General features: G+C 43.9%; 1 protein-coding gene across 1 annotated transcript in view; it reads right to left on the reverse strand.

Moving 5' to 3' along the window:
- Window positions 1–15253, reverse strand: part of LOC144687104 (BICD family-like cargo adapter 1) — a 78413-nt gene that overhangs the window by 33010 nt on the left and 30150 nt on the right. Inside the window, exons 3-4 of the mRNA XM_078552862.1 lie at window positions 4988–5104; window positions 1505–1651 (exon numbers count right to left, since the gene is read on the reverse strand). Coding sequence (XP_078408988.1) covers window positions 1505–1651; window positions 4988–5104 — 264 coding nt within the window. The remainder of the gene's footprint in view (window positions 1–1504; window positions 1652–4987; window positions 5105–15253) is intronic.

Here is a 15253-nt window from a genome sequence, read left to right on the forward strand (position 1 = left end):
GCCACAGAGAGCATTGTGACAACCCACATGATGACAGAAGAAGTGAAAGAAACAACAATGAGGTGAATACAATGTTCATTCACCCTGCAAGAAAGGAGTTAGGGTAGCAACCATTGACAGTGCAAAAACCGAATTGACCAAGTGCAGTTCAACATGAAAGAATGGAAGAAAAGGATGAAAACATATCCAGATTCCAGAACAACCTCCAAACCTACAGGAAGAACCAGCAGCGACAGAGCCTACCACTCCTCCAACAGTAGTGCGAACGAGATATGGAAGGCCTCCAGGCCACCTGAACCATTGACTTCGAGGACTTGAAGAGGGCAGATGGGGTAGTGATGATGTAGTAATGATAGTAATAACAATGTAAGACATAAAGTTAACTATAATCACTTCAAATACACTAGATAAAGACTTAGGCGGAGGTGTAGTATAAGGGTCTGAAACATATAGGGTTAATGTGGGACCGAGTACAGAAGTGCCCACACAGTGATGTAAGAGAGCACATGACCTGCATCCAGTGTTAGTGTGGTGTTGGACAGAGCCACATGCAGACCTAAGCATGGAGACAGCTCCTAGCATGTACCCTTTACTGTATTTTTGTAAATTGTTCTAGCAGCTAAAGACTTACAGTCAACCTGCTAAATACCATGAAGACTTCATCAAACCTACCAAGATGTAACCATCCCACAACAGTGTCCTTTTCAATTCCTACTCTTCTGCTCTCATCCTTTCCCTTCTCTCTCAGAACCATGATAGGGTTCCCCTTGTTCTCATCTTCCACCCAACCAGCCTCCATGTTCAATGGGTCATCCATCACCACTTCTACCAATTCCAGCATGACAGTGCCACCAACATCGCTCCTCACCCCCTCAACATTCTGAAGGGACCATTCCCTCTGACACCCTGATCCACTCCTCAGTCACCTCCAACATCCCCTCTACTTCACAGGGAACCTTCCTGTGCAAGCTCAGGAAATGCAATAGCTGAATTTTTACCTCCTCGCTTCCTCCAGTTTTTAGCCCCAAACACTTCTTCCAGGTTTAACAGTATACTGTGTTCGCTGTTCACACTGTGGTCTTCTCTACACTGGGGAGACTAGACAGATTAGGTGATCACTTTGTGGAACACCTCCCTTCAGTTCACAAATGTTACACCTGCAATTTTAATTTTGCACCCCAGCCTCAATCTGACCTGTCCATCCTTGGCATCCTATACTGTTCCAATGAAGCACGACCTATGCTTGAAGAACAGGACCTCATCTTTCGATTAGACACTGTAGAGCCGCCAGACTCAATATTTTCACCAAACATGCACCAATATTTTGGACGGCAACTACTGGTGATGATTCTAGTTTTCAAGCTTGATAAATTCTAAGGTATGGAGAGTGACAGCATCCTTATGGAGCATGTTTCTGATCCCAAAACACATGCTCAACTCCTCTGTAGAGCATCTTCTCTGTGTTAGCTCCACTTCTTATATCCCCTACATTGCTCCTCCTCACCTGCAGGTCCTTGTTATGGCTCTGTCGCTCTGCCATCAGCACCCGGTCCTGAAGGTCCTCAATTGTGCTCTGTAACAGCTCGTTTTCCTCAATCATGGCACTGATGCGTCGCTCCAGTTCACGTTTTCGCTCTGTAAGTGCCTTTATCTGACAGCAGGAGTTAAAATTAGATGTCAGAAAGCTACACAATACATACAGTGACAGCACTGAGACATCTGGGCAGAATTTAGCCCTTGGCTGGCAGGCGCGCCCCACCGGCTCGGCAGCGGTTGGGCAGCCGATCTCCGCTGCCAAAACGGGGCCTGCTGCCATTTTGAGTGGGCGGGCCAATTAAGGCCCGCCCAGCGGCCTGCCCGACAGGAAGTGCTATGTGCTTCCTGTTCCGGGGGGGAGGGAATCCCCAACTGTCTAAGTGCGCTCTTTCATGCGTGCGTGCGAAAGAGCGCACTGCTCCCTGAGGCAAAGTCCTGTCTCAGGGCGTTTAGTGAAAGGTAAGTAAAGTCAAAAAATAGAGACATTTTAAAATAATTAACATGTCAGAGATGGGACATGTTGATAACAAACTCATAAAATTTATTAAATTTTTACAAAACGTGCCAGTGGATGAAGTTTCATTCATAATCTACAGGCCGCTGGGGCTCCTGGCCTGCCTGCCAGCCTTAAGGTTGGCTGGGCAGGGCATTTAACTATCTTAATGAGCCTGTCAGTGGTCTTAATTGGCCATTGACAGGTCGGCGGGCGGACAGCTGATTTCGCTGTCCGCCCGCCTTCCTTAAGATTTAAATGGCCCGGGGTGACGTCAGGGATTCCTCCTGACGTCATCCCGCGTCATTTTCCCTTTGGCAAGCGGGCCCCACCCCCAAATCGCCGAGGGGAAAATCCTGGCCAGAAAGTGGGCTCAGGCAAAGGAGGCATGGGCCATGGAGATGTGGCAAATGAGGACAGGAAAGTAACAGGGCACAGAAGGTAGGACGAGGAAAAAAAAAAAAATCAGGGAAGAGGTAAGATCAGAGGGAAAGACAAGGCAGGCAAAGAATGACAGATTATGGGGAACACAGGTCAGCCAGAGCCTCTGCGTATTCTAGACTCCCAATGGGCACACTAGGAGCTCCCAACCACCCAACATCACAACCAAAGGCAATCATAGCTCTCAAATGTCAACAAAAAAAGTTTCAGCCATATACAGAGAGAGGATGGGATGGTTACTATGCATGCATTGGTTTCTGTGTTAGTGTGTTCAGAGGGGCAGCAGGTCACTGAATCCAGTGATGGGAATAAAGGGTTTGATTACAGTAATGAAGAATGATTGACAGGTGTTGAAGAATCAGGTAGAAGGTATTTGTACTTACTTCTAGAATCTGCTGCTCCACATCACCACACACAGACAAAAGGAGGGGGCGGGGAAAAACAGAAAATTTAACAGTAATGAGCAGAATTTTTAAGATTTTGGTGACTTGTGTTTTAGATGAGGGAAGAAACATTATTATGCTTTTTGCCCCGGTATGAGTATCTTGCCTTTCTAGCTTACACTCTAATGGTATGATTATGCAGATACAAGGCTGCTCTAATATTCGATAGAGATTTTGTTCACTCTTATCCATTATATCAGAAAGGCTATTCCTACATCTCACTTACAAGCAGAATCCATTAACCTGGACTCACAAGCTCTGCACAAGGGATCCGAGAAATGAGGAATGCCATTCCCACATATCTCCTGCTACACTACAGAACCCTGTACACCCACATACATTCATGTAACACATCAGACAGTTCTCCTGTCAGGGCAGGTATACTTGCCCCGCACGTGGCAGGGAGCACCTGCTCCCCACCCACACTATGCAAGAGTGGGGCTCAAAATGCATTCATACTCCACACACAAAAGGGAGCCCAAGTATCCTCATACATATATCAAAAGGTTAAATTACACACTCTCATAATGCTCCCATCTAGATAAAAAAAAAACACAAACACGTTGCCCGACCAGGTTAACATGCAGAATAAAAATTCCAGGTCTGTAAAGGTCATGTACTCACTGGTTCAGAAATTTAGCTGGTGAGCAGCGTTTTCTTCAATTAATTCACAGAATTCTGGCATCACTGAAATGATGAATGGCACTCATTGGCCATTCCTAACTGCCCTTGAGAAGGTAACGAGGGGTCACCGTCTTGAACCCCTGCAATCCCTGTGTAGTGAAGACAATGACTATCTCCTACAGCACAGTATGGGAGGGAGTTTCATGATATTGACGCAGCGATGATGAAGAAACAGCAATATATTTCCAAGTCTGGATGATGTGTGGCTTGGAGGGGAACTTGCAGGTGGTGGTGTTCCCACATTCCTGCTGCATTTGTCCTTCTAGGTGGTAGAGGTTACGGGTTTGAGAAGAGCTGTTGAGGCAGCCTTGGTGAGTTGCCGCAGTGCAGCTTGTACAGACGGCAGCCATGTGGAGTGAATGTTTAAGGTAACTGATCAGGTGCCAATCAAATGGGCTGCTTTGGCCTGGATAGTGTTGAACTTCTTGAGTGTTTTGGGCCTGCACACATCCAGGCAAGAGGAGAGTATTCATCACACTCTTGACTTATACCTTGCAGTTGATGGACAGGCTTTGGGCAGTGTGGTAGCAGGTCATTTGCTGCAGAATACCAAGCCTCTGACCTTCTGTTGTAGCTACAGTATTTATATGGCTAGTCCAGTTAAGGTTCTGGTAATTGGTGACCCCCCAAACATGTTAATAGTGGGAGATTCGACAATGGCAATGCCATTGAATGACAAAGAGAGGTGATTAAGCTCTCTACTGTTGGAGATGCTCAGTGCTTGGAAATAATGTGGTGCTGGAAAATGTAGACCTGGAAAATGCTACATTTAATGTCTGTGTTAAGTTTACTGATCTGAACTTGTACAGGTTGCTCCAATTGTTCTCAATGTCCTTGTGTTAGAGATGGTAAAAACTGAGATGATTACCACTCCTGATTACTACCCAGCTATTCCTACTGGAAGCATAGTTGAGTGAATATTGGGTAAGAAGCTTTGGCTTGGACATGATGCATTTTGCAGTTGAATAACTGCTGTCTCTTGCATACATGCAGAGTGGCCAGTCACACCAAGGAGCCTGCATACACAATGGAGTTATTTCACACCTACATATGTTAATAATGGGAGTCACTTAAGTTCACACCCAGTCCACCATTACATGGAGAGCATTTTACACAATCACACCACCCTGTCTGGATTTCATGGATTGAAACTCCATTTACATGACAGAGGCCTCCCAAGTACAGGGACAGAAACTGAATTTTAGCACCCATCACAATCCAAGAAACCCTTACACACTTACACCAGGGAGCTTGATTACATGGATTCAGGCCACAGTATCATAACACACACTATCTAGCTAGGCAGGACTATGAAACATAAGCATGTACCTCAATAGGAACAGGAACAAACATGGAATTACCACACTGGTGCACTCCAGGCAGATCTCACCTCAGCTTGTAAGCTCTCCAGGCGTGCTACGTGTTGGTTTGTTGATGTGTTCTTCTCCCGGAACTCATCACGGAGGTTGTGAACTTGCATTGAGAGCTGCTGCTCTATCTCAGCTGCCTAGGGAAGAAGCAGCAAAAATATGAGAAATGGGACAAGTAGTGCATATTGTATAAGCATGACTAGTAAAAGGATGACTCAGTGCGAAGTGATGACGCACATTGTGTGGTATTACAATTCCAAGCCATGGATCCTTGGTATTTAGACCATTACTTAGGCTGACAACAACTTCTGCCCCTAAACCTTTGGGCACCTGATAATAGTATCCTCCCGCACCCCACCCACAAAAGAAGAGTGATAAACTCGCACCACTCACCTAGGTAGCCACAGAAACACACAAGGAGCCTGATAGCATCCATGACTTTTTTTTCTTTATTCATTCATGGGATGTGGTGTCACTGGCATGGCGAGCATTTGTTGCCCATCCCTAATTGCCCTTGCTGAGTCATTTCAGAGGGCAGCTAAGAGTCAACCGCATTGGGTCTGTGGGTCTGGAGTCGCATGTAGGCCAGATCAGGTAAGGATGGAAGATTTCCTTTCCTAAAGGACATTTGCGAACCAAATGGGTTTTCACAACAATCAATGATAGTTTCATGGTCACCATTACTGAGACTAGCTTTATATTCCAGATTTATTAGCTGAGTTCAAGTTTTACCAGCTGCCATGGTGGGATTTGAACCCATGTCCCCAAAGAGCATTAGCCTGGCTTTCTGGATTACTAGTCCAGTGACATTATCACTACGCCACTGTGCCCTCCCAATAGCAATTTACTTGACTGGCCCTTCTGCAACTGCATTCAATATTCATACTCTCAAACACTTGGATTAAGCAGTAGTTGGTAAGTGAGACACGATGAATGGAAGCTGCCCTATCTAAGTCCACCATGCTGAAAGCAGGCCTGGTGTATATTAGGAAACTCAAGAGTTGGGATGGTAGCTGCTGGACGTCATTGCCTAGATCACAAATTCAGATATTCATGGTTCCGTACCTGCTTGAATTGGGCTGCAGAGACAGGCAGCTACATTAAAATTTGACTTTTCCAGCATATGGTATGGGAGCAGACCTGAGGTATGACTAAAATGAAATCTTTCTCTGGTAGACTGGGTAATCTGATATCTGAACCAAGCAGTTCTGATCACTAGTGATTCAGGAAGGAAAGAAATAAATCAGAATAACTAGAAATGCTGAGAGCTCGCAGAAATCTATTTTGGTCTTGCTTGTTTCTATTCTGGGGTTTTCTTGTTTGGTCCCTATGAATAATTAATTTGTTTCTGGGGAGGTTTATGTTAACATTGTATTTTTTGTTGTTCGGAGATATTTTTGATGTCTGAGAGAGAGGAGAGAGAGAGAGAGAAAGAAAGAGAGGGGGAAAGGGGGAGAGAGAGAAAGAAAATCAGTTCAATTCTGTAGGGTTATCGACTCTTGAGATTAAGATCTCACTATTCTAATCAGGCCAAGACAATGTTCCATTCTAAAGATAACATTCAGGATTAATGGAAGCAGTGCTGAAGGATATTCCGAGAAATGCCTGTAATTAGGACAGAGAAGCCCATCAACGATCGGATACTAGAGGGAATTTCCAGTGAAATGCTGTAGGAAAAGATCAGCCCGTTTCCATGGTTTTCTCAGGAGCTCCTGCGATCTCTCTCACACTCCCTTGCAACTGAGCACCTCCATTAGGAAACAAGATTTTTTCTTCTCCAAAAATCCTGACTACAATCCTACTCAGTAAAGCAGCAGATTCCAACATTGGAACATAGGAGCAGGAGTAGACCATTTGGCCTGTCGAGTCTGCTCTGCCATTTAATCAGATCATGGCTGATCATCTACCTCAAGGCCACTTCCCCGCGCTATCTCCATATCCCCTGATGTCGTTAGTATCCAGAAAACTATCGATTTCTAGTTTGGACATGCTCAATGATTGAACTCCCACAGCTCTCTGGGGTAGAGAATTCCAAAGATTCACCACCCTCTGAGTGAAGAAATTCCTCTTCATCTCAGTCTTAAATGGCCTGCCCCTTATTCTGAGACTGTGTCCTCTGGTTCTAGATTCACCAGCCAAGGGAAATATCCTATCTACATCTACCCTGTCACTCCCTGTAAGAATTTTATAAGTTTCAATGAGATCACCTCTCATAAACCGTAGAGAATATAGGCCCAGTTCCCTCACTCTCTCCTCATTGGACAATCCCACCATCCCAGGCATCAGTCTGTTGAACCTCCATTGCACTCCCTCTATGGCAAGTACATCCTTCCTTAGATAAGGAGACCGAAGCTGTACAATACTCCAGGTGCCTTCTCACCAAGGCTCTATGCAATTGCAATAAAGACATCTTTACTCCTGTACTCAAATCCCCTTGTCATGAAGGCTAACATAGCATTTGCCTTCCTAATTGCTTGCTGCATCTGCATGCAGGCTTTTAGCGACTCATGAAAAAGGACATCCAAGTCCCTTTGGACAACAAAACTTCCTGGCCTCTCACCATTTAAGAAATACTCTGCCTTTCTGTTTTTTCTACCAAAATGGATAATTTCACACTTATTAACATTATATTCCAGACTTCACTCAATAAACTTTGCAACAGGGTAAGCAAGGAAGAAAATAACATGCAATATTAAATAGATGATGCAAGTCCGTGCTAAAAACTGCAAACGTGAATAATTGATTACATGACAAGGGACACAATGAATAAAATACAGCTAGAGAGCAACATTGCACTCAATGAACAAATGTTAGAAAGTATATTCATACTGTATGATAGCAATTACAGAAGGTTCACGTGTACAAATATATCTATAGACAGAAGCTCAAGGTTTTTAGAGTTAACTCTATGAAGCATTAATATGAGTACGCTGCTACACTGGTTTCTCCAAAAGGGGTACACCAGAAAATCCTACTACACTAGTTCTTCAAAATCAGTAACCAATGAAAGGAGACTAAGGGAGCAAAATCAGTCTTCTTGGAAATAAGAAAAAGAAGGAACATTGATCTAAAGAAAAACAAACTTACCTTCGATGCTTTCACATTCCAAAATCTCTGCAGGTAATGGATTATTTTTGCTGTGCACTCACTGTTGGTATGTAGGCAAATTCAGCAGCAGTTAACATCAGATCCAAAGGCGATGCCTCTACAATGCAGTTCTGCACTGAAGTGCCAGCCCAGACACTGAGCTCAAGCCCAAGGGTGAGGCTTGAACACATGACCTTCTGACTCAGAAGTAAGAGTGCTACCAACTGAGCCAAGATAACACTTAAAATTTAACCTTTAGCTTGCCACAGATTAGATTTCATGTCCTTAAACTGTAAACCTACAAAACCACAGAATCGAATTTCCATAGGCACGCTGGCTAACTTCATCAATCTCTTAGGATTAATGAAATTATTGCAGAGAAGTTCTTTGCACTAGGCTAGGCTAATTCTAAACTAAATTTGAGTAAATACTTCACATTTATAACCACAATCTTATGCTGTACATTAGCAGCTAGCATAATAAATGTGGACTAATTTGAAGCTTTCAGAAGGGATGTCTAATCCAATAGTGAGAAGAAGCATATGGGTTTAGCGTCATAATGATGAGTGAGTAAGTCCTTACAAATGACCCCTGAAACAACAGAGTAAGAACGGTCCAACGGTCTCTCAGGTCCAACCCCAACATTGTCATCAAACCCACTGACAAGGGTGGTGCTGTTGTTGTCTGGCGCACTGACCTCTACCTCGCGGAGGCTGAGCGTCAACTCGCAGACACTTCCTCCTACCCCACCACTGAACATCAAGCCATTGTTTCCAGGACTGTCACTGACCTCATCTCCTCTGGAGATCTTCCTCTCACAGCTTCCAACCTGATAGTCGCCCAACCTCGGACGGCCCGCTGCTACCTCCTACCCAAAATCCACAAACAGAACTGTCCCGGCAGACCGATCATGTCAGCCTGTTCGTGCCCCATGGAACTCATTTCTCGTTATCTTGACTCCCTTCTCTCTCCCCTTGTCCAGTCCCTTCCCACCTACATCCGTGATTCCTCTGACACCTTACGTCACATCAACAATTTCCAGTTCCCTGGCCCCAACCGCTTCCTCTTCACCATGGACGTCCAATCCCTCTACACCTCCATCCCCCACCAGGATGGTCTGAGGGCCCTTAGCTTCTTCCTTGAACAGAGGCCCGAACAATCCCCATCCACCACTACTCTCCTCCGTCTGGCTGAACTTGTTCTCACACTGAACAATTTCTCCTTTAACTCCTCTCACTTCCTCCAAATAAAAGGTGTGGCTATGGGTACCCGCATGGGCCCCAGCTATGCCTGTCTCTTTATGGGGTATGTGGAACATTCCTTGTTCCAGTCCTACTCCGGCCCCCTCCCACAACTCTTTCTCCGGTACATCGATGATTACTTCGGTGCTGCTTCATGCTCTCGTCTGGACCTGGAAAAATTTATTAATTTTGCTTCCAATCTCCACCCCTCCATCATTTTCACATGGTCCATCTCTGTCACTTCCCTTCCCTTCCTTGACCTCTCTGTCTCAATTTCTGATGATAGACTGTCCACCAATATCCATTACAAGCCTACCAACTCCCACAGCTACCTCGACTACAGCTCCTCACACCCCGCTTCCTGTAAGGACTCCATCCCATTCTCTCAGTTCCTTCGCCTCCGTCGCATCTGTTCTGATGACGCTACCTTCAAAAACAGTTCCTCTGACATGTCCTCCTTCTTCCTTAACCGACGTTTTCCACCCACAGCCCTCGACCGTGTCCGGCCCATCTCCCGCGCATCCTCCCTCACGCCTTCTCCTCCCTCCCAGAAACATGATAGGGTCCCCCTTGTCCTCACTTATCATCCCACCAGCCTCCGCATTCAAAGGATCATCCTGCGCCATTTCCACCAACTCCAGCATGATGCCACCACCAAACACATCTTCCCTTCACCCCCCCGGCGGCATTCCGTAGGGATCGTTCCCTCCGGGACACCCTGGACCACTCCTCCATCACCCCCTACTCCTCAACCCCCACCTATGGCACCTCCCCATGCCCACGCAGAAGGTGCAACACCTGCCCCTTCACTTCCTCTCTCCTCACCGTCCAAGGGCCCAAACACTCCTTTCAAGTGAAGCAGCATTTCACTTGCATTTCCCCTAACTTAGTCTACTGCATTCGTTGCTCCCAATGCGGCCTCCTCTACATTGGAGAGACCAAGCGCAGGCTGGGCGACCGCTTTGCAGAACACCTGCGGTCTGTCTGCAAGGAAGACCCAGACCTCCCTGTCGCTTGCCGTTTTAACACTCCACCCTGCTCTCTTGCCCACCTGTCTGTCCTTGGCTGAAGTTGGGGAATGAATAGACCCCATAGCATAGAAGACAAGGACGTTTGTTAACATCACAGTAACACACAAAGTGTTGAAAGTCAGCACATAGATCAATGATTATTTCTTAGTTCTGCTGACATAACCACTTCATTGTCAGGACAAGGATTATAACGTACCCATTCCCAGCAGAATCGTTTTGCTTGACGACGCTTCTTGTAATCTCACAATCTATTCTTTACTCCCCCTTTATTTTTCTCCTCTGCTGAGGTACGTTTATGCATGGCTCATTACTCTCCAATGCCTTATCCAAATGGCCATTCTTTATATTTGAACAATGAGCATCTGCAGGCTGCTTGATCTGGTATCCATTAGCCCAGAGGCACCAAATGCAGTTACAGGATCCCTGTTGTCATCAAGGAGATTGGCCAACACAGCAAGCTGGATGAAAACTGTGACCCAGAAGGGCTGTGTGTCTTGTGACCTTTTAAACATTTCTGGTATCATTTAATACTGGAGGATGATTAATTTAGTCCCAGCTATTAGCTTGCAGTGTTTCAAAATGAAAGACATCATGTTGTATGATTAATGAGATGTTTTGAAATAATTGTACTCACTGGTTTAATCAATTGGCAGGTAAGGATCCCCAACGGTACAACACTTTATAAAGCACAACCAAATGTAAGAGTAAAGTGGCATGATACTGAAAGTCACATTAAAGGAGGGGTAATGGAGCCTGATGCCTGAATTAGGGGAAAATCAAGCATAAGGAGGCATAATCTTTAAATGAAAACTAGGTCATTTAAGAGGAAACACTTTTTCTAAACGATTGTAGAAATCTGGAATGCTCAGCCCCATAAAGCCATGGATGCTGGGTCAAGTGATTCTTCAGTAAGGATATCAAGCAAGGTGGAGCTATATGGCAAATAAACGGAGTTGAGGCAGGGATCAGCCATGATCTAATTGAATGGAGGAGCCAGGCTCAAAAGGTTGAATATCCTACTGAATATCCCAATAATAATGTTCATGAAATCATAAGGATGAGCAAAATCTACACATATATCACCTTCACTTCGCTTTCCTAGGTGAATGGTGATTAAACTGCAATAATTCCAGTTGTGGGGAAAGCGGGTGGTGGTCTCAATAAACTCAAACAGAATTACCTGGAAAAACTCAGCAGGTCTGGCAGCATCGGAGAAGAAAAGAGTTGACGTTTCGAGTCCAATGACCCTTCAACAGAACTGTTCTGTTGAAGGGTCATTGGACTCGAAACGTCAACTCTTTTCTTCTCCACCGATGCTGCCGACCTGCTGAGTTTTTCCAGGTAATTCTGTTTTTGTTTTTGTTTTGGATTTCCAGCATCCGCAGTAGTTTTTTGTTTTTGTCTCAATAAACTGCCTTGACATGGGTGGGGCACTGTCCTCTTCCCAACATCCCAGTTGTGGAGGCACACAGCTCTCACCGGCCATTCCTAATGAGGACACACAATTATCTGATGGAATGTAAATTTGCATTACAAAAACAGAATTACCTGGAAAAACTCAGCAGGTCTGGCAGCATCTGTGGAGAAGAAATCAGTTAACGTTTCGAGTCTTCATGACCCTTTGGCAGAACTTTGCATTGTTCACTTGAAAGCACCCAAGATGACCTGTAATCCATCAGCCAACTCAGCACTACAATGTAACCTATATATGAATATTCAGCCAAAGGAGTGGGGTATACGAATTATAGCTTTAACAGACATCAAAATTATCAGTCAGCACAACAAAGCACTCAGCCTTCTCACTGCAACTTTCACATCTGCCCTCCACAGTCCTACATGTTCCCAAAATGCTTCAAAGCTACTCTGACACAGAACCTGATCCCGGCCCTGTTTGCAGTATTATTAAACACTGCCATTTGGAATATCACACCAGTTGAGCCCACTTTTAAATGCACTAAATTGTGCATGATACATTAATTCCAGGAGAGAGCCTGTTTTTGGTTGTCCAGTAATAGACTGGGCTTGTGGACGGGTTTCCAATTCATTCCTCAACTTCTCATCATGCAGATGAAAGATACGGAAGGTCTTTGTAGGCAGACTGGTTCAATCGTGGATACCCCACAAACTCAGCAAGTGTCTGAGGGGAATGAGAAGCCTTCTTGATGAAAAAAAGTTGTGTGATCTGTTGTTAATTATAAGAGAGATTAAAAAAGAGAAGAACTCGCATTTCTATTCAAGGAGATCTTAACCAATTAAGCAGGTGATAGATAGTGGGGTAACCACTGAGAATACGCCAGTAATATTTTCCTATTAAAGGACACCTAGCCCATTTACTTTTAAAGACACAGCAAACATCCAAAATGAATCGATTTTGAATTAACCAAAAATATCAATAATTAGTCAGCTGTAATAAAGCAATGAATACTATAAAATACCAATACAGGTAAGTGTTGGACTGAAAGAATAAAATTGTCAGTTGATGCCTATAATAAAGCAGTGCACCTAATGCAAAGGTGGGAAAAAAGAAATGAGGTATGGTTGTGATTACTGAACACTGCAAGTTTGCAGGCAATGTGCAATTATCAACAAAGCTAACCAAACACCATGATCAAATAATCAGGGAAACAGGGCTGGCTGATGATGGGTCTAACCTTTTATACATCACTGTAAGACCACATGAAGAAAATTGTATGTTATATTGGACAGCCTGCCTTTAAAAATGACAATTGTGACCAGCAAGTTAAGAGAGGAGTGAAAAGGACTTGGGGCAAGGTGTTACAATGGTGAAGTTTATTCGATTGTTATGCTTTAGGATTAGGTCTTTTGATTTACAAGAGGGTTATAATTTGGGAGGTTATCTTTAAATTTAGGGTAAATGAGAGGGATCACGTGATCTGTGCTGGAGTATACCTGACTGTAAAATCTAAGAGCAAATTAGTAAGGATCCAAGGGTAGACTCAAGTTGTTACTGAAAGGGAGGTGACTGATATTTACATTTGAGGACAATCACAGCTGTGGCTATGTCCATAATCAAATGACTTAGTCTCCTGAAACCCATAATAAGATGCTACTGGTATTAAGGTTGTAAATAACTGTGCTGAAACCTGCTCCTTTGGGTTCTAAGAGGAAAGGCTGGTGTGGTCAGAGATAGTTAATTAACATTTCTACTAGGAGATAGGGCTATGGTATTTTCCATTGCCATGGAGAAGGGGATAGGCGAAGCCATTTTTGGGATCAAATTACAGGCTTTTCCATAAACCCAGGAATGTCACACACAGGGCTAGTTGCAGCTTTGGTCTTGCAGCTCATTGAAAGTCAAGGGAGCAAAAGAGATAAATGTTAGTCAGGCCTGCACCTTAAACAGAGAAAATACTAACTTCATCGTTCATTGTGCGGAATGCAGGTGGGAGCTTGTGCACAGTTTAGAGACAGTGTTCATGAAGGGAAATAAGGCTGGAAGATTTGCCTAGCTTGGAGCTAGGGGAAACAACCTACAGTAACCCTCATGGTGAAAACCAGTTTAACCTGCAAACAGGCAGAGAGAGGTAGAGTCTGCCAGGAACTGTAAAGAAGCTGAGGGACCAAGAGCTGTACATGAGCTTTGGAAGCAGACTGAGAGAAAGCTGTCTGTGTCTGTCCAAAGCCAGGACAAGGAGCAGAAGGCTATTAGAAGCCCTGGGGTCTTTCTGGTTTTTTTTTTGAATCATTAAGCAATAAGGCAGCGAGGCCAAGCTTGAACTGAGAATTCCACAGTCATGAGGTTTTAAAGGAAAGTTGGATGGTTGCTTAGCCAAAAGCCATGAAATCTTGTATAGCGGTGAATAACAAGGAGAAATGAAAGTGAATTCCGGAGAGCTGTGGCATATTTGGTTTGGTTCCAGGAGTAGAAGCGAATGAGCCCTTCAGATCTCATAATATATGGGATCTCTTGGGTGGAATTAGGAAATAAAAAGGAAACTGGGTTTAGTCTCTAAGTCTTGACAAATTATAGCGTTAAGTTAATAGTGTTTGCATTTTTAAAATATATATACAATAAAGTTTGGTTTTGTTTAAAAATATGTAATCTTGTGCCGTGATTCTTTCAGTAAATCACTGGGTATTTTAGAATTTCTCTTTAAACATTAATGGTCTCTACTGGGATTGTAACAAAGGGCTGATACCATCCAGTTCTTTTTGGTGAATTTTTATGCTCAAATGAAAGGCCCAGGTGACAGGAGATAGAATGTGTTCTTTATTAGGCACTGAGATTCAGTATCAAGTACTCCCAGGTCAGGTGCATCAGTGGTTACATACAGAATAAAGCCACCACTATCCTGCTCTAATAACATGCTATAACCCCAGTTTTGGTGCCTGCTGCAGCAATGTGACAATTTCAAACCCCCAACCTTCCTCATGAGGTCCGAATGTAATTTAGGGGGAAGCTCTACATTGCAGAGCAATTCTCACCAGAACTGGGTGGAGACTTCTCAAATTCACTGCGCTTCCAGGCTCTTTTCCTCTGTAAGTGTCAGCTCTAGTGGTGAAAGGGCAGTGTACTGATTCATTGCACTTTTCCATGAACTACTCTTTGAGAGGCATGGGGCAGAGATAAACAGAGGAATGATAAGGGAAGGAATTCCGAATATTTACTCTTTACATTTGAAGTTTTGGGAGTGTTTATACGAAAACTTTTCTCAAGGAAGTAAAAAGGTGAAGTAGAGTGTCTGACATACAGTTGTTCAACATGGACAGAAGAAATATGCTTGTTTATTCAAATTCTTCTTTATTCCATAACTTACTCATATTCCTTATGGAAGAGAACATGATATCCAAACAATTAGAAATGTTAAATTTGGCAGTGTTAATGTTATGTTAATTATAATTTAAGGGTATACAGGTGATGGGCATTGTTTAATTAAATACATTGAACACATTGAGCACTTATAAA

The sequence above is a fragment of the Cetorhinus maximus genome, chromosome 12 (genome assembly GCF_964194155.1).
Source record: "Cetorhinus maximus chromosome 12, sCetMax3.hap1.1, whole genome shotgun sequence".
In the NCBI taxonomy this organism is placed as follows: domain Eukaryota; kingdom Metazoa; phylum Chordata; class Chondrichthyes; order Lamniformes; family Cetorhinidae; genus Cetorhinus; species Cetorhinus maximus.